The sequence below is a fragment of the Varanus komodoensis genome, unplaced genomic scaffold (genome assembly GCF_004798865.1).
Source record: "Varanus komodoensis strain SLA01 unplaced genomic scaffold, ASM479886v1 scaffold46_3, whole genome shotgun sequence".
NCBI lineage: Eukaryota > Metazoa > Chordata > Lepidosauria > Squamata > Varanidae > Varanus > Varanus komodoensis.
The window spans coordinates 5,122,308-5,143,063 of record NW_025336044.1 but is presented as its reverse complement, the minus strand read 5'-3'; the positions used below and the strand labels follow the sequence as shown (position 1 = coordinate 5,143,063).

At 39.2% G+C, this 20,756-nt stretch overlaps 1 protein-coding gene across 5 annotated transcripts in view; it reads right to left on the bottom strand.

Annotated features, from left to right (window-relative positions):
• ASB7 (ankyrin repeat and SOCS box containing 7) overlaps positions 1–20,756 on the bottom strand; it is a 71,488-nt gene that overhangs the window by 24,913 nt on the left and 25,819 nt on the right. For 4 of the 5 annotated variants that reach the window (XM_044444940.1, XM_044444943.1, XM_044444941.1 and 1 more), the window contains 2 exons: positions 5,824–5,921; positions 3,361–3,415 (listed from right to left, as the gene is read on the bottom strand). In XM_044444940.1, coding sequence (XP_044300875.1) covers positions 3,361–3,415; positions 5,824–5,921 — 153 coding nt within the window. Of the gene's footprint in view, positions 1–3,360; positions 3,416–4,141; positions 5,922–20,756 lie in introns of all 5 variants that reach the window. The other variant, XR_006416162.1, reaches the window with a different exon arrangement.

The following is a 20,756-nucleotide window of genomic DNA, read 5'->3' as shown; positions in this document are numbered from 1 at the left end:
ATAATTAGTGCATGCTTTTCATTTCAGGAAAGTTTGGATGGCCAATATGTCAATTTCAGCTGATGAAGTCTAGATTTTAATACCTAAATCCAGTGAAGAGTACTATTGTATTGGCTAAGACAGTAGTTTTCAAGCTTTCTTTGTGGACCACTCGGAAATAGCTGGATGTCTTGGCAGAACATAACTATGTGCCTTTGTCTAAATGTTCTTCATTTCTGTTACCAACAATAAATTAAATGCAGAGCCAAGTTCAGAAATTATTGACTGCCCAGCAACCATTCCAAAGACCACCTGAATGGAGCTCACTAACCACTTTCTGGTCTGGGAGACTAAAGAGAACCAGAAGGTTTAAATCTCATCTCTGCCATGAGCTCACTAAACAGCTTTCAACAGATATTCTGTACTTCAGTGTCAATCCCCCTTCTGCCAAATGGAAATTAGTTTTCATATACCTTAAAGCAGGGGTGTAGAAAGTACATATTACAGGCCATTGGTGGTGGTCTCCAAGCCACGTCTGGTAGTTCACCAGACCTGCAGCATGTGTTGCCACCAAAAAAGGGGGTGGGGAGGACAGGAAATCCTTTAAGAATAGGCTCTATGGAGCCTGCAATAAGTTTCTTTCCTAATGTCTCCTAGGACATTCTAGGGTCAAAGTGATGACTGAAGAATTACTAAAAACATCAACCAACAAAGTACTTTGAAGTAGGATACATTTTACATATAGTATCTTTCCTCCAACACCCTCCAAACATGTTCACCTGATAACTATTTTCTGTTCCTTTAGGCTGGGTAAGAGAGTATAAATCCATTGCTTGTGATACAGATGTTTTGCAAGTGTCTTAGAGCTCAACTGTGCCCATATTTAGACAGAAAAAGTCCAAAACTCCCAGTACGTCCCAGCCAGTATGTCTGGCTGCAGGGATTCTGGGAGTTGTGGGACATTTTTCCTCTTAAAACATGCACAAGATTGCACGCTTAATTGTCTAGTTCTTGTCTAGTATTGTTTTCTATTTTTCTATTTTGATCTGCTCCAAGATGCTTAGAAAAGATAGGGCATTCATTTTTAAGATACATAAATATGGTATTAACTTAGTATCAGAGCCCCAAAACACAATCCTGTAAAGAGAGATGTACAATGAATCCATGAAATCATCAGTTAGGACCCTTTAATGGTATTTAAAGAATGCATAGAAATAAGTCATCCTAATAAATAAATAAAAAATCAAAGATGGGGCAGCTAACGTAGAACTATAAAGTTGAGATCATCAATGATTTTCAACTAGTTCAGAAGGAATATATCCTCTGCTGAGCAACCAGCTTTCTCAGGCTCTTCCTCAACTATTGTAGGTTTTCCATCCAACCACAGTAGATTTTCATTTTTGAAGAACGAGATGAAACATATTTAAAAGAATTTGGTAATTTTAATTCAATTTTAATTTTAATTTATTTTAATTCAAAATGACCCAACGTAAAACCTTACATTACAAAAGGAAGAACATAATATGTTACGATATTGCTAACACACAAGAGCTGTGTGGAAGGTAGATCAGCGGGCAAAATGGTACATCATTCTTCTCACAGCAAGTTTAGTGACACTGAAGTGACCTTATCAAGTCAAACTTGAATTTCAAATTTCCCTAATCCTCCCTCCATAAAAACCTGACAAATAGGTGGTGAATCCACAGCGAAGGTCTCCATCTCAATTCTTAATGAAATGAACAAAGCTTGCCACAGTACAAGAACCACAGGGTTGCTTCCCAGGAGCTTCTGTACACAAAGTTCCTGGCAGACTGTATTCTCAGGCCTATGACTCCAGTGTAAATGAAATGCTAGCATCCCAGAAGCCATTATTTGCACATTGGGATTTAGGTTCCCTTCCTCTCTCCCCTCTCCTACTGAGCGCAATTTCGTCCTCCCTTCTGGTATTAGCCTTAACTATGGTTTAGGAATATACCTGTACTACTGCTAACTGTACCTAATGCTGAACAAAAACTTCCATCTTAACTCAAATTTGAAACAAGTTTGGAAATCCAAGTTAACAGGATTTGATATAGATGTTAAATAAGCCCTTGTTAAGGCAGGGGGAGTGAAAATTTATGCTATGAGAAGAGAGGAAGTGCATATTCTTTTGGTTGGCTCCTAATTTACACCCACCATTCATATGGAGGAAGAGCTACCCCCAACACTGGGTATTAGTCATCTTTGTCCATACAAAGTACCAAATACTAACAAATACAGAATATTGTGTCTTCATGCTGTCCCAAAGAAGGCAAAGTTGTTCCTAGCATGAGTAAGGAATTAAGCAAAAACAAAAAAGCAATCTCAACAGAAGCCTTTGGAAATAACAAATATGGTCTCTAATATTGTAAATAGATTAGAAATATGGTAATTAAATAATCTAAAAAACACACACTCTGCTGTACATTTATAAACAGAAATATTTACAAATTCTTGTTTTGTTTTAAAAGAATGAGGTTTGTGGTTTGCTAATGATCATCTTGTCTGTTTCTTTGGTGTGTCTGCCAATTTGTGTATGTTTTATTTAAAAAAAAAAACTTTAAAGGTTGCAAATATTCAAGAAGTGGTAACAGGTCTGGAATTGATGCTCTTGTCTTTTTGGATTAAACTCAAACATTTAATGGAAAACCCCCACAGTTTTCTAGCTGCAAGACTAAAATATGGCAACATCATTCTCTTCTGATTCTCTGTCCTATCATGATGGTATGTTTGCTCAAACAGGGGAAAATCTACTACACTGTCTCATCTGGTTGCCCCAGCATGGAGGTATGTACATTGTACATTCTGTCCTTTGGCCCAATTCAATGTAGTACATAAACAGTGGAATACCCTGAAGAGAAGAGAAGAGAAGAGAAGAGAAGAGAAGAGAAGAGAAGAGAAGAGAAGAGAAGAGAAGAGGATGATTTGCCCAGTTACATAATAACCGAAGTGCTAAATTTTCCGCAGAACTGGGATGCAAGGTTTCCCCCATTGCCCTAAGCTTACAAATACAACTTTACTGAAAGAAAGACTCTCAGAGAGGGTTCAGGGGATTTTTGTTTCATGACCCATTGTGTAATTCATAAAACGGCATAGATTAGAAACATGGGGAAAAATAAAAACAAACCTCAGTCAAATAAATAAATGGAATTATACAGTTCCTTAAATAGCACTTTTGTTATCAGCAAGATATTTATATTTTTTTTAAGTCACAGCAGCATGACAGAATAAAATCTACCTTACAATGGATCCCTGAACCAGTAGAGAAAACTAGGCTGTTAAGAATGCACTATCACTTATATTTATTTATTTAGAATGCCAACCAAACTGATTCAGACCTGAAACTCTATTGTGTCAACTCACCACACTTAAGCACGACTAACTTCCTCTGGCTGGGGAGTCTTAGATACCAAAGAACCTAAAAATTAGAAAAGATTGACCATTGGAAGAACGTTTTTGGAAGATCATAGAAGCTCAAAACTTAACAGTAGCCTTTAGCTCTGTATTACTAGAAAACAAGGACCTTGTTCTTCTTAGCTTGCAAAACCCTTGCATTCACTATAGCAACCAAATGAAGTACACTTGGCTTGGCTGGGGCTACATCTAATGAGGAAGAATGAACTTGTTGGCCATTCAATTACTATTTTTCCTCTGGCTGCTAGTTTACTAAAATGGGGGAAAAAGAGACACTTGTCTGTTACCTTATGCTGACCCATCAATCTATTGCTGGCTTGGCCAAAGCCAAGTCAAGAAGCCATCCCAGCCTACCACAGTTCCTTGCAGTCCTTCTACAGCAACAGGAGTGATGTTTGTAAAAATGGGTACAACCACTGCTGCTGCTCTCATGAATTGTCAGATAAAAAGCACAACTGATTCACCCTTCAAGAAAGTAGGGGAGGGGCTGTGCTTGGAAACTGGCAACAGTTAAGTGAGAGAGACCAGTATTTTCCCCTAACATAATCTATGTCAAAACTGAGACCAAATCAAAAAGCTTTGGGTTTCAAAATCATGGCAGAACTTGATAAAGACAGTTAAGTGCTGGGAACCAATTTTTGTGATGATCTAAACCCTCATCGAAGAACAGACTTAATCTACTATACCCACAGTTAGTCAAGGGTTTGGGGCAAAAACAACAACAACAAACCTGGGCTTTGGCAAGATTTGTGCTCAGATTACTATTTTCTTCCTAGAGAGAAATTCTCATTAGAAAGGGCCTGGAATTCTCATTGAATTCTCAATTTTGTTATGTGTATAACCAATGATTTATGCTTCAACATAGCTATGGAAATAAATTGTATCAAAGTTCACAGTAAGATCTGTGCACTCTACATTTTGGTTTTTACTAAGATTTGCCTCAAGACATGCATGTGTGTGTTCCAATTCATATTTGCAGATATTTTAAGATATGAGTTATTTTTACATGGTCCGTATGAGCACGATAGATTTTTGGATTGACCCAAGGTCCTGTTTAATATCAAGCAAGATAAAAGCACAAGAGAAAACAAGCCCCTTTACAAGGATTAAAAGCAAATTGCTAGCTCAGAATCTGGTCTTAACAGCACAAATTAGCCTCTAACGTGAGGGGAGGAAAATCAAAAGTGAGCTGCAACATTTTAATTTAGATGCCATTGAAATTTGGTAGGTAAGAAAAACTACAATAATATTGTAGCAATTCCTATATTAGCAAGCTACATGTTGAGGTCAGGGTAGGAATGTGTGAAATTCACACGAGCAATGAAGAAAATCTAAATTTGAATAAATTATTGTTTGTGAGGCACTATATAAAAACAGGATGTGTTTGCCTTGAAATTAGATTTAGGGGGGTTGCTTTGTTTTTTTGGTTAATGCTCTTTTTAATAGAAAAAAATTACACAGAGACCACAGAGGCATCTGAGCAGTGTAAAACCTAATTACAAACAGAACATGTACTGCTATCAAAGCAGGGATAAGACATATGGACATCCAAACTACAATAATTATGTTAAAAATCAAACTTGTACTTAAAAAAATAATAATGAAGGTAGCAATGTTTCAGAAAGACGCCATGTTTATAGTAAACTCTGAACACCCTAGTTACATGCCTGAGCCATGATTCTGAGAAAAACTCCATATGAGCAGGAAACTATGCCCACATGAAATCCAGTTAACTGACAGGACTCCTTATGGGGCATAAGTAGTGTTGCCCATATTGGTCCGTTGTACGGGAGCAGTGCTAGTGGACTAAATTCACCAAGCACTGTTGCTATGCAGCATCTTCATTCCAAATAGGTCTGCCTAGGACTCTTCACAAATAAAGGAACTCAACAGCAGCACCTGGTGGATTTCTCCCTTAAGTTTCCCGCCTTTATTTTGTTAGCATTCGCTCAGCCATCTCACAGTATTACACATGCTACATGGGGGTGGGGGAAGGCTTCCTTTGAAAAAGTTACGTTCTTCATTTAAATGCTGCAAGTTTGTGTTTTTTTTTTAAATGATACTTAAAAAACAAAACAAAACAAAACAAAACAAATCCCCTGCAAAAACCTAAAGCCAAACCCACAAGTTACATAGAAAGCTTGGATTTTGTAAACTTGGACCAAGGAAATCAAAAAATTAAGACCTTCTAGCATTTGGTATAAAACACCCACCTCCCCCCAAGGAATTGTATACCTGCCTTCTGACTTCTCGGGAAAAAACAAAAAATCAGAAATTGCATAGGATATACGTTGTGCAAGGTGACCAGCCTTTGAAAGGTATCTGGAATATAAACTAATCTTGCTTATTGTCCGACTCTTTTGTAAAATGTCAGATGTCATCAAATTTGTGTTTTAAGTAGTCTTTCATGACCTTGGCAATTGGTAGTTCATCAAGTAGTTTGAGGTTTTGAAGGCCTATACACTGGCGGATTTTAATTCGGCATAGATCTTGCAGGTTCCGGGGCTGTCCTAAAAAAGGAGAAAAAAGAATTACCATATCATTAAAAAGGTCATGAGTAGTAAGAGAGTGAGCTGAAACAGACAAGTAGAAGCTTTCTTTCCCTGCTCTATGAAACAGAACAGCTAAGTGTTTAGACTTAGTGCAGACAATGTTAGTTTTCAGTAAAGCGGTTTTAATTCAGACTATTAACAGTGGATCTCAGACGCTATTTCCTAGCTACACTTAATAATCTTATAAGTGAGTGTGCTAGGGAAGGAACTGGGACTTTCTACATGTAAAGGTATGTGCTGCACCACTGAGCTGCTTCAATCCAAGATGTAAAAAAAGCAAGGTCTTCACAGCAAGATGATGTATATCAAAACAGAATCGCCATCTCAGTCTTATCCAGACACATCTGTCTTTAAGAAGCAGTATATATGATATGTGCTTTACATGGTATGCCCCAAACTTGGTATATTTTTCACAGGTGCACAGGCACAATTCCAGGTATATGTTATAAATGCCCAAACATTGTATATTGTTTTGGACATACAGCAGTAAATGCTGGCAATCGCAAGTTAGACAATTTTCAGTAGCGTACCCTTAGAATTTTCAGACATTCACAGTATTTGCCTGAGAGTTCTGCTAGCATTCATAAGTGACTATCAAAAGAAAAATATTCTTTGTAATCAGTAAAAAACACACAGCCTCCGTATCTGCAACAGAATATTCTGAAGAAAATGGAAGGATGAATGGGAAGTCAGTCCACACTTAAGACAGAATCCCTCAAGAGCTGATTATTAAGCGTCTTGACATTTTCCCCTGATAAGCTGAAGAGTATTTCCTGGGAATGTGCTAATAATGGGCATTTCCAGTGTTAAGCACCAGTTGCTACAACTATTGGCTCTCAGTGTCTAGAGCAGTTACTCATTCTTGGTTGCATCTGAATGAAAAAGGGAAGGAGGAGGATTATAGACCAACACTGGTGAACCCTCATCTGGCAAATGTGAAACGTTATTAGTAATTTGGCAAAAACAAGGCAAGTAAAGAAGGTGATGAGTTAAGCTCTGCCTAATGATTATTAAGAGGTAATAAGTGTAGAGCTTTGGTCAATTTTGGAAAGCTCTCTGGGTTTGTATTAAAATGGAGATTAGTCAAACCAATTAAGAGGCTTCCAAAGTCAGCAACTTGTCTGCAAAAATATGTTGGTATCAAAAGAAATTCTATTTACCATTCTCTGCTTTTAATGGAGGCTCATTTTTGCAACATCACATTTAAGGAGGAATTACATTAGTAAGCTTTATTGCAAAATTTAAAAATAGCCAGCAGGTTTTCAGTTGTTTTGGTACAGCTAACAGTTTGAAGGCCAGCTTTTGACTTCAGCTACTTTAAAAAAATAAATAGATGGCATTTGCTTGATAGCAGTGTAATTTCAAATGATAGCAACACTACTTCAAAGGGATGGAACTTGGGAGATTCTAAGCCAAGCACCCCAAAGATCACAGCAACTGTCAGATAAGTCTGCCATATTTTCTGACATGGCAAAGACGATGAAGGGCATTAACAAGATCTATTTCTTGTGTGTACCATATAAAAGGACTCACTTTCGGGTACTGAACTACTTAATAATTGTGTACAGATGACAAATGTGCGATGGGCATGCCCACCTCTTTTCAGCCCCTCTTCACAGCCACAGACCACAAGCAGCATGTAAACCAAGAGAGGCTTTGCTCTGTCAGCCTCCCCTCACTCAGTGAATGCACAGCCAGCTTGAATTTATCTGTCACACCATGAAGGTGGATTGCAGGTGAATCTGCTGTGACCAAGGGATCCAGGGGATTATCTGCCTGACTCCTGAGCTGTTACAACTTTGCTGTATATGAGGCTTTCTGGGGCAGGGATCCTCCATCTAGGATCCTCCAACTAGAACTCTGGACAGCAAGCAAATGATGCCAGGCAGGCACGGCAAAGTCTGTCTGACAACTTATATTATATAAAGTGCTGGAAGGAGCATTTAGTCACCCACCACAAAGTGATTCTGTATCCTGCTTTAGATGCTTTAATGAATAATTATTAGGCCTATTTTCAACCATTCATTTTGAAATACCCTTCTCATAGTGTGAAGAGTTGCTGGGGCTCGCTGTGTCTCACCAGGCACACAGAGGGTCAGTGTCGTGGGCTGTGTGTCCCTTCCCAAGCAAGACTGTCACTCCAGCACTTCTTAAGAGTCTTTATTTTATACAGGAAATCTAAGCATTCACAAGTCTCTGAGCACACTCAAGAAGTGCTGACCCCTCTCTGCTTCCCTTCACCCAAACCTTTGCTTATGAACCCCATGGGGCCTGTCTCTAGAAGGTGGGGAGCTGTGAAAATGGGTCTGCCCGCATTCTGTACTCTGAGCCCCTAATTGGTCCAGCCTGCAGCTGTGGTGACGGGCCCTCAGGTCCGTATGTTCAGGAGGCTCGTGTTCTCCATTTGTCTCCTTCATTCCCACAGGCAGGAGGGCGTCTGGGCCCCATGCCCATCCTTGAGCTACTTTCATCCAGGGCAGGTAGAGACTGGCATGGTGTGTGTGTGGGGGGGGGGGAGTGTGCAGGTGTAGGCCTCTGTTTCAACAACAATTCCGTTATTAGAGTGTGAGCTCTCAGACTTGTCTGGTTCGGTCATCCCCACATCATCCCCTGAGCCTGAGCTTTCAGTCTCACCAAAACAGGCCATCTCTTGTGTGCGTGGTAGGGTTAGCAGCTGCAGCACACCAGGCTCCCCTCTTGCTGCATTTCTTTGGGAGGAATAAAATGAAACAACCCAAGCAAGAGAGGTCACACACCTTGGTGCAAGGTCAGTTCCCTATGCCAACCTGAATGAACACTTGGACAAGCTAGCATGAATGGGGTGAGAAGCTAGGAATAAAAGGGGCATGGGGTGAGGGCAGGGGGCACATGCACAGGAGGGAGTGGGGCCAGGGATGGATGGAGACTGAGAAGAGCAGGCAGGGGAGCCTTGCTCTTGGGGTGGACAGGTGCCAGTATGCTTGTCACTCATGGAAAGGGTGTGGGGGCCATTTTCAATCTGTCCAAGTCTGCCCCCTGCTCCTGAGGCAAACTTTGCTCCCCCATTCCAGGCAAGATGGGAAGGCCTGGGGGATCATGACTGGGGGATCCCTGGGGGATCATCAAGGGACTGGGAGTCAGAGTTAAGAGGCTCTGGGGCTGCTAGGCAAGGAGAATTGCTGCAGAAGAAACCCAGGCTGTAACCTTGCTAATTCCCCTGAAGAAGCTGGTGGCTGGGGTTCCGTGTGAAGCACCTCCCTACCATGTCAGGGCCATGGCTGTTGCATAATTACACTGGGGTAAAGATTCTTTTCCCCATTTGTTGAAGTCCGCTTGAATCGTTGAAACCTGTAGCCACTGCACCTTCGAGAATCTCTTCAAATGTCCCTGCTAATGGAGGCAATGGAGCAGAGAGGGTTTGACATTCCCCTTCCCCTGACCCTGTGACACATGGGAGCAAAGGTAGTAGTCTTTCCAAAAGTAAATAAGGATACTTTTAGGATCTTTTATAAATCAATATCTTTGCTTAATCAGAAATTTGAAATTTATACAGCCACATTAGCAAAAAAGACTTAATAAAGTACTAAGAAGATTGATAAAGATCGGTCTGATTTTGTTAAAGGGAAACAACTTGTATATAGAGTTAGAAAATGAACATGATTGATAACAACAAAGGAGTGTCATTGTTCCGAGATGCTGAAAAGGTTCTTGATAGGTTTAAATGTTCCTAAGCTACAGAATGTGCTTAAATAATTTTGGTCCATTTGTTATCAATAGTATGAATTCCCATTTCCCACCAGATTTTAACCTTTCAAAGGGCATGAGACAAAGTTGCCTTTTATCTCCCTTGTGCTTTGCATGGAATCATTACAAAAAGCATTTAGGAAACATGAATAAAATATGTTCCATTAAAAACAAAATATTCAGACATTCTCTTGAATGAAGACAATGTGGTACTTATCTTGACATTCAAAGAAGTCAGTGATATTTGCCTCAAAATACTGAATGATCTGAGCTCAATCTACATTTAGGCATGTGTAACTGGGCAGAAGTTGACTTTCCTGTCCCCTCCACTCCATGGCTGCTCTTTTAGTCCCTGAAAAATGTGACACAGAGGGTTGGAGAATCCACCTGCATGGGATGAGCTGTGCTGCAGATCCATGGAAGGTAGATCTAGATCCAGCCCAACGAGTATAAGATATTATTTTTCTCCATTTAAGTAGATAGAGATTGATGGCAATAGATAGGGATCAGAGAAATACGACAGTGGAACCAGCTGCCTAGAGAGGTGGTGTGCTCGCCCGCACTAGAGGCATTCAAAAAGAAACTGGGTTGTCAGCTGTCAGAGTGGGATGGTGTAACTTGGTGTCCTGCAACAGGAAGGGTTGGACCCAATGGCCTTCTTGGCCCCTTCCAGCTCTACTATTCTATGATTCTATGTAGAGGTAAAGAATAAAGATAAATAAGCAAAACAGCAGACTATGTCCTGTGGAAATCTAGTGTAATGTAATTAAGAATCTTGGTATTTGGATGTCTGAAAATGAGGAGAAGCTTGTAGAGGTGTCCTACTCCGAAATATAACATATGAAAATGAAAGTGGTTAATTGGTGATCTATGCTAAATTTAACCTGAACGTGATGCATGTCTACAAGCAAGCATAACTAATACTCTTTCTATAATATAGTTATTAATATCCTCTGGCAATTAAGAAAACTAGATTAAGGACCCACCAATTATTTGCACTTGTTTTATTTGGGAGAGTAGGGAAGAATGGATTACATTCTTCATTACAAAACTCTTGGAAACTAGCAGGGGTGCATTTACCCAGTTTTTGACAAATTATGATACATGTAGGATCGCTAAAGCATGGCAATGGTTAGGGTAGAGTAGAGTAAGCACTTGGAAGTTATCCAGTTTTACATCAGTGAAGATCTTAAATATTGCAGGAGACTCCACTGGAGTAGAGGGCAGCATATAAATGCAAAAATAAACAAACAAACAAACAGCATATTGACATTCATGCTCATTGACACACAATGAATGCAATACTAATGAACGCACCAGGTTAAACTTAGTCTGGGACCATCTTTATACAGTGTACACATACTCAGCAAAAGACCATGAAAGAAATATCAATATGTATGACTTAATGGGATTCCTAGAATTTTAATGTATAGAATTAGTTGTTACTCTACCTTTTCAATAATTAATCACATCCCCAAAAAGTTTTTGTCTCCCCTGCCCCACAAATTATATGCATAATTATTGATTTAATTTAAAATATTATTTGATCATCAAACAGGGAGAAACTGTGTGCAACTGTTTTAAAAGCGTTATTTGGTAATCTACTTTGTATTGAGAACTTAAGTTTCAGTTTAGAGGAGGCTTGATACTTCAAGCAGAAAGATTTGGGTATCACAGTCTCAGAAAAAACATGCTAATGGCAATGAATTATTACCAATGGTATTTAACTTCTTATGAATTACAATTAATCTAAAATCTCAAACAAGATCATTGTTTGTGTGGTGGAAATTCACATGCAGATCCTAGACATTTTCTTGGAGTTGCAAAAGATTAAAAATAGCAATTAGTTTTAGTCATCAACCAAATTAAAGGGTGTAATACCCTAAAGGAATCATTGAGAGTTCTTACTTGAATACACACAGGCATCATTCCTACAGCATATCCTAGGAAGCAGTACTCAAAGAGTCCTGCCTGTTTCCTAGGTCACTCTACTTCTAGGAATAATGCATCTGCAGCAAGAACCACAGTGCCCATTTCCAAGAAAGGGTTAAAAATGTGAGAAGGTGAGTGTATGTGTCTGAGAGTAAGGGCAAGGAAGGTCCCCAATCCCTGAGAGCTTGCTTATTCTTCTCTTTAATACTGGAAGGTTTTTTTTAAATATTAGAATTATGTAAGACAGGAACAATTTATTAAATTAATTTCTAGGCCACCCGACAGCTGAAGCTCTCTATGCAGTTCACATCTGGGCAGCTTATATCTGTTCCATAGTACAATCTTCAGCACAATGTGGATGAATGGTTCATACACATATGTAAATGTGGGAGTTAGAGCTTAATTTGCATTGTGGCACTCACTTGTGCACATGGACAGCCACCACTGCTGCAGCAGAAACTCCAAGGTTGTCCCTGCGTAGTGACTAGAGTGTTGGGACAATGATCAGAAAGACCCAAGCTCCTAATCAGGTACCAAGTTCAGTGACCACTGAGCTCACTTTCAGATAAGCCTATCTCATAAGGTTGATCTGGGGATGAAGGGAGAGGGATGGCTATGCACATACTTAACACCTATTTACATTAATGGGATAAAGATATAACATTGAGATACAATGGATTAATGCTTCCTGATATCAGACACATATAGTGGAGAACACATTGACTTCATGGCTTCACTAGAATCTGACATCTAGTCAGGGGTACTTCTTTTCTAAACATATAACACTACCAATAAATGTACTGTTTTCTTTATGCATGTTCTCATGCATGGACCACAAACTACCCTCATTTATGCTTATGTCAATATGATTTTGTGCTCAAAATGATCTTAAAGTCATCCCTCAGCCTACATGTTCTCTCAGAATGGATGATGAAATCAAGTGACTCCAGAAGACAAAGATCAGTAGTGTTGTTTACTTTGCCATTATGTGTGATTTAGAAATAGTTCTATAGCATTAACAGGGAAAATAACATAATGGATCAGATCATAGGTCCATCTAGTCCAGCGCACCATACACACAGTGGCAAACCAGCTGCCCAGAGCACCTGCCGCCTCCCCGCCCGCCCCCAGGATGCAAGACCTCCCCCTGCCCAAGCTCCTCAGCAACTGCTGCATTCAGGCATGCCACCTCCGGTGAAGGGGATAGCACATAGCCTGCAAGACTAGTAGCCACCGATAGCCCTCTCCCTCATGAGTCTGTCCAATCCCCTTTTAAAGTCATCAAAGTTGGTGGCCATCACCACATCCCAAGGCAACGAATTCAATAGTTTAACTATATGGTGTGTGAATGAGTTCTTTCTTTAATCTGTCGTAATCCTTGCGCCAATCAAATTCATGGGATGACCACAGTTTGGTTGTTATGGGGGAGGGAAAAAATGTCTCCTCCTCTACTTTCTCCCCACCATGTATTATTTTAGACCTGTATTATGTGCCCCCTTACTTGCCTTTTTTCTAAGCTAAACAGTCACAGTTATCATAGTCATTCCTCACATAAGGGAGCTGCTCCAGGCCTGATAATTTTTGTGGCCATTCTCTGTACTTTTCTCAATTCAATAATGTCCTTTTTCAGGTAAGGTGACCAGAACTGACCACAATATTCCAAGTACAGTCAAACGAAACATAAGCAAGTTACAACCGTAAGACTTATTCAACTGCAGAACTAGTTTCTAAACTTTGCCTTGAAATCAACACTTCCATCATAAGCTTCTCTAGAGAAATGTTTACAGAAATACTAGTTAAAGAATCTGTTTAAATAACCAATTTCTCATGCTTCATTAACCAGATTTGGTCAGCTTCCAGAAAATTTAAGCAGATTTCAAAGACTGTACACTATGTGTAACAGATATAAAATCAGTAGATATTCTGGTATATTCAATCTGATATGGGCATATATTTTTTCATGTTTAGAAGCATACTTAGCTAAACATTTTACTGCATGAATCACACATTGCCAATAAACACTTGTAAATTTTTCCATTCTGATAACCTGTTCAGCATATGTTACCAGATGAGGATGCATACATGTTTAACTGCTGAATTTTCAAAGCAACTATCCCGTCAGCATAAAAAGATAGCTAAATAGCAGTGCTGTTGTGTAAACCTGTTTTGTGTAAACCTAATTCTGAAAATTTTGACAAATTCTTGCAGCCTAAATCCTATACTACATGGCATTTCATTCCAAATAGTTAAGCTATTTTTCCAAAAGCCTCAAATGCTTTAACAAAAATGAAGCACAATAAACTCCAAAGGAATAGCCTAAAATTAAGAGAGTTCCTTTAAAATTGCTCAAGGTTGTCAGAACACCTAGTGGGACTTTTCCTTGGAAATGAGAGATAACCATATTATGAACTACTTTTCTAAGTTCTTTCATTCCAAAAGTGAGGTTGCCATGGAGTTTGTGAAACACAAGCCCAAATCCACCTTGGACATACAAAAGTCCAAGTGTGAAGTTGTTTGGATTCTAACAACTGTTAGTACACACAAGGAACACCTGTCCAGTTGGAAAAAAATCACTAAAATAAACAAATATGGAAACTCAAAGATAAGGAAATGCTAACTTCTCAAGACAAGAACCCCCAAAGCTAGGGACAACAATGGTTAAGGCCCTGATTCCAATAGCCACTGTTATAATTTCATAAAATTTTGGAATATTGAGCAGGACCAACTGGCACTAAAATATCAGAGAGAGAATGCTCATTTACCATAGACTTAAAAAGATATCAGCACAACCTTGAATCATTCAGTGCTATTGGAAAACACAAAATTACATCCATCAATATGCTGCAGTTTCACTTCGAGTAACAGTGTTAAGTGACCTGGGAACTAGGTCAGGAGCATACAATCTGTTTGTTTGTTTGTTTTGATTTGATGTTTGTGGTAAATAGCATGAAAGCCCATCTTTGTTAAAAGGTCTAAAATTGAGATAAAAGGAATGAATCACAGTACCAAAACCAAAGCAAGTATGTACTTTTCATTATGCTGGTATTTTCCCTTCTCCAGTTTTCCTTTACTTAATAGTTGTATGGTAAAATTGTCATCATTTTAGCTCCACAAAAGTGGGCCATGCTCTGAAGAAAAAAAATTAATTGCCAACTTTCCTCTTGCACCCATTTCAGATTCTTGTGGCTTATGATATAACAGATCTCTATACAAGAAAACGCTCTCTCCCTCAGGCTAATTACCTCAATTGGACAAAGCTAGTGTTTAACCTTTCATTTAAAATATATACCAAAGGCTTGTTTAAAATAGTAGCTTTACATCTGAAACAATGAGATTTGTTCTCTAATGGAAATCGGAAAGATAATTTGGTATCATTATAACATTTCTCAAATTGGTCATGTGAATGCCAAAAGTTTAATATTTCCAGTACAGGCAAAAAAGTGTGTTGATACTTTAAAAAACTTCAGCAACAGAATATAATCTCTGCCTTGTTGAAGAAAAATCAGACGTTTCTTCTGTTTTGATTTCTTTTGTATTCACTGTCTTTTAGACCATAAATCCATGTATCAGAACGCTAGATGGAAATTCTAAAAAGTGAAATTTAGAATAACAATTCAACCTCTACATTTTATTTCTGTGTTAAGGAAAAAGTAACTAATTAAAAAGTAGAAATATAGAGACAGTCCCTGAGTTATTAACACCACATAATATAGAGACAGTCCAAGTTTCAAATAACCTATACTTATGAACAAACTGCCATAAAGCATACTAAGTTTTAAAAATTACTGTGGAAAATTGTCATTACCACAGAGGCGGTGAAAGTGGAGAAGGGGTGGAGGGGCTTCAAAGCAGGCCTTCTTGCCCTGCCCCTCCAGAGAGAAAAATCATTCTGGCATTTCCTTGCTGCGAAGAGGCAGCCATAATGACTTTGGGTGGGGTGGAAGCCTAGAGATTTTCACAGTTTTTCCACTTTCACAGGGTCCTGCACCTGTAACCCCTGCAAATGCGGAGGACCAACTATCTATCTAGCAAACTTATATGCCACCCCCTTCGCATAAGCCTTGGAGTGGCTTACAAACATAAATAAATACCATCAATACAATAATATAAAATTGGAGACATCCTGGCCAACATTGTTAAAATCAATAAATAAAATCAACAATTAAAATGACATTTAAATAAGGAGGTCTTGGCCTGGCACCGAAAAGCAAATAATGACGGCACCAGGCAGACCTCTCTGGGGAGCGCATTCCACAGATGGGGCACCACCACAGAGAAAGCCCTCCTCCGGGTATTCACCCTCCTAATGTCCTTCACGGAGGGCTCCCGGAGAAGGGCCTCTGCCGCCGATCTCAACTTACATACATACTTGACTTAAAGACAAAATTCCATTTTCTCAGGAATGAAGCTTATTTGTAACCCAGGGACTGCTTCTCTATGAAATTCTAGTAAAATAACCTAGACAAACTTTAGAAACACATTTAAAAACTGCCAAATAATCCTTTCACAAGATGCTGACATGCACCTATAAGAGAAAATATTGATAAATATGTTCCTGCTAGGGAACAGCCAAATGATATCTTGCAAATCTCAGGAGTCTGGGGTTGTTTTGCTTTGAAAAAGGGGGAATTGATCTATATTCATTAGGTTGTCTATATGATCTCTGTCAAATGAGGAAAGGAGTCAAAAAGGATGAAGAGGGGTAATTCACATTTCTATCTAATAACAAAACAGTTAGTCCCTATAACCTGAAATGACAGCTATCCACCCCAGCACAAGCAAAGCTCTCCTGGCTCTTTCCTTTTTTTTCCCAATTTGGAAAAAAACCCAGGTTGACTACAAAGTGCAAACCTGGTCTTGTTCAATTGCCCCACCATTCTAATTGCCCCTGAGTGCTTCCGGGGCCATATGGTATCTCTCAGAACCCCTAGGAAAATTAAATGGTGGGAGGGCTGTGCTTCACAGTATTTATGGGAACCCTAGGGAAATGTTTTTAAACTCAAAAGTTGAAACAAATTCCCTCCAACATTTGGACATTGAATGGTATTGCAGAAGAGTTAGAGGAGCCCATAGGGCAACTATGGGCAGGGCAAACAGTCAGAATGTAGCAGAAGTGGGTAGTCATGGGTACGGTGGTCAGAAAATACCATCCAAAGGAGAGAAAGCAGCTGAGTGATCAGAGCTGCAAGGAGTATGTACAAATGGTGGCTGTACGTGATGAGCAAATGGGGTTGTGTGTGTGTGTGTGTGTGTGTGTGTGTGTGTGTGAGAGAGAGAGAGAGAGAGAGAGAGAGAGAGAGAGAGAGAGAACACTATGTGTCTGTGTGTGCAAGGGTTCCCAGGCATGTTAGCTGATGACCTTCAAAAAAGAAAGGAAATGCATGTGTGCGCATTTTATTTATTTATTATTTATTTATTTAAAACATTTGTATGCCACCTAATTGTGCCACAGCACAATTTGTGGTGTGTGCGTATTTCTTAGAGCATCACCAGTCTAGTTATCTCTCTGTGAAATTTGTCCTTCATTGTGCTTTATAGAGTTAAATAAGTGATTTGGCATATGGGACTCGGCCCCATCTCTGCCTCATACTCAACTGCTTGTACTAGTAGGTTGGTCTCTGTGCCTAGCCATATGTCTTATGGCAGCATTTTTGGGGTCTATGTTTTTCAAATTTCAGAATGTGCCCAATGGATCCAAAGATTGTGGACCTCTTCCTTACATTGGAAGACATTCCCACCCCAGAATCAGCAACCTGTAAAGGTTAGCATTAATCGTAAAATTAAACACAAGATTCTTTAATGTGAATATTTTCCACAAAGGTCTATTTCATGTATAAACCTCTATTTCAGTTCATAGTTCAAATTCAGGTAGAGTCCAGCTTTCTCCCATTCTCTAAATGCTTACAGTGTTCAAACTTATTAAAAATTATAACTACATGATCGGACACTTAGAATAGAGTGACTCAAAACAGCAAGACTTCAGTAAAACTTTGTGTTAATTCCATTGACAATACCTGATGCTTCACTTTTTTGCAGTATTGTAATGTTCAAGAGTGGCCCAATTTTATCACCTTGAAGTAGAACACTTGATGAGGGGGGCTTGATAAAGGAATGTCAGGGCATAAGCAAACATTATGGGGATAGCAAAGAACCTACCTGAACAAAAAGACTGGTAATGTACTTGAGGCAAACATACATGCTTTGAAAATGTGCTTGGAATGATAACTAGGGACTTTGCTTTGCCTAACATTCACCAACCTAAGATACCACATAACATTTTGAAAGTTTAGTCTCCTATTTTCCATGCCTAGGAGGAGCTGGTGTGTCAGTTCTCCAAATGAGTCTGATCCACTTCCAACATACATAAAAGCCTGCCCCCTTTCTCATAAAAAGGTATTGATCTTAAAATTTGCCTTGGAATATCAGCTAACAAGAAAACATTGGTACTGCATGGAATCTAAAATATTCAAAGATTCCATGACTACCTTAAAAAATTGCTATTATGGATGCATAACGAGAGGATGAACACCACAATTATCCAAAACCTAAATTGCAAAGCAATTGCAGTTTACGGTTAAAATTGCCTGAAGCAAGAGATGTTTAAATTTCACATTAAGGTATACATTATTTTCCCACATGTATGAAAGATGCTGAGGATACAATTTCTTTATGTTTGCAGGTAAACCAAGCAATTGACTATGGAATTACATTTCATGGTCTCCATTTCAAAGGATTCAATTATACAGCAGTGGAAGCCATAGTAAGTTTTAAGAAAACAAAGCACACTTTTTCCAATTTTAGCAAAGAAAACATAGCTTATAACTGTAGGTATTTAAACAAAAAGGTTCTAAAGTGTTTTAAATTTTGTACTAAATCCACATTTTTTCAATTATTTAACAAAGACAGTACTGAAACGGATTCAAAAGGCAGCTGAACAGTCCCTACAAGGCAGTATCTCATGATGTAGCAAAGTCCTGTCTAGTTATGCTCATCAAGAAAACCATTCAAGCATCTAACACTAAAATTGGCCCTACTCAATCACTGAAACTGATCAGAGTAGAAACTTACTTTTTGCTTGGATTACTATGGGCCACATCCAACTGTGTCATTCTGTTAGTGCAAATGGTGTTGTGCAAGTGGAAACTAGGTTCTAGATTATGCACAAGAAAAGAAACCAACTAAAGTTATGTTTGTGCAAGTACAGATGAACGAGTGGTTGTGCACCTGTTTTTTGTGCAACCTGCTATGCAATTTTTTTTGCAACTGGTTGAACATTTTGCTTGAGCAACCTGCTGTGTAAGTCTTGACACAACCAGATCTGCAAGTGTAACAGGAACTTAATTACACAACTGAAAGATTCAGTGGAGCTCGGCTAACACTATCTGTGTATTCAGTAGGATTATATTAGATACTGCCCAGGAATGCCCTTATATATGCATAATAAGGCAATATACAATGACAAGTGAATTATTCTAGCCCCTTCATGGATCACTGCCTTGCTGTGGTGAAGGGGCTTGCATAGCACAATGAAGCTACAAGCAATACCATGCAGGGGCACCCAAGAAGCAGAGAGCTCTGACAAAAGTTGATCCACTGGAGAAGGAAATGACAACACACTCTAGTATCCTTGCCATGAAAACCCCATGGACAGTATCCAAAGGCTAAAAAGTATGATGCTGGAAGATAAGCCCCTCAGGTCGGAAGGTGTCTGGTGCACTACTACGGAAGAGCAGAGAGCTACTATTAGTAGCACCAGAAAGAATAAAGCAACAGGGTCAATGCCAAAAGGACATTCAGTTGTGGATGTGCCTGGTGGTGAAAAGAAAGTCCGATGCAGTAAAGAACAATATTGCATAGGAACCTGGAATCTAAGATCTATGAATCAAGGTAAGCTGGGCATGGTCAAACATGAGCTGACAAGACTGAACATCGACATCTTGGGAATCAGTGAACTAAAATGGGCAGGAATGGGTGAATTTAATTCAGATGACCATCAGGTATACTACTGCAGGCAAGAATCCCTCAGAAGAAATGGAGTAGCCTTCATAGTCAATAAAAGAGTAGGAAAATCAGTATTGGGGTACAATCTCCAAAATGACAGAATGATCTCAGTTTGAATCAAAGACAAACCATTCAACATCACAGTAGTCCAAGTCTATGCCCCAACCACTGATGCTGAAGAGGATGAAGTTGACCAGTTCTATGAAGACCTACAACACCTTCTAAAAATAACACCAAAAATGATGTCTTTATCATCATGGGGGATTGGAATGCTAAAGTAGGAAGTCAAAAGATAACTGGAATAACAGGCAAATTTGGCCTTGGAGTACAAAAGGCTAGCAGAGTGACATGCTGGTCATAGCAAACACTCTTTTCAAACAACCCAAGAGACTGCCCTATGGATACTGCCTATGGATATGGATACTACACATGGACATCACCAGATGAAATCAGATAGATTATGTGCTCTGCAGCCAAAGATGAAGAAACTCTATACAGTCAGTAAAAACAAGACCAGGAGCTGACTGTGGCTCAGATCATGAGCTTTTTATTGAAAAACTGAGGCTTAAGTTGAAGAAAGTAGGGAAAATCCTAGGCCACTCAGGTATGACCTAAATCATACCCCTGATGAATATAAAGTAGAGGTGACAAATAGATTTAAGGAATTAGATCTGATAGACAGAGTGCCTGAAGAACTATGGACGGAGGTTCACAGCATTGTACAAGAGGTAGCAACTAAAACCATCCCAAAGAAAAAGAAATGCAAGAAAACAAAATGGCTGTATGAGGAAGCTTTGCTAATAGATGAGGAAAATAGGGAAGCAAAAGGCAAGGAAGAAAGAGAAAGATACACCCAGTGAATAGCTAGAAGAGATAAGAATGCCTTCTTAAATGAACAGTGCAAAGAAATAGAGGAAAACAATAAAATGGGAAAGACTAGAGATCTCTTCAAGAAAACTGGAGATATCACAGGAACATTTCATGCAAAGATGGGCATGAGAAAGGACAAAAATGGCAGAGACCTAACACAGGCAGATGAGTTTAAGAAGATGCGGCAAGATTACACAGAAGAACTATACAAGAAATATCTTAATGTCCCTGATAACCACAATGGTATTATCACTGATCCCAAGCCAG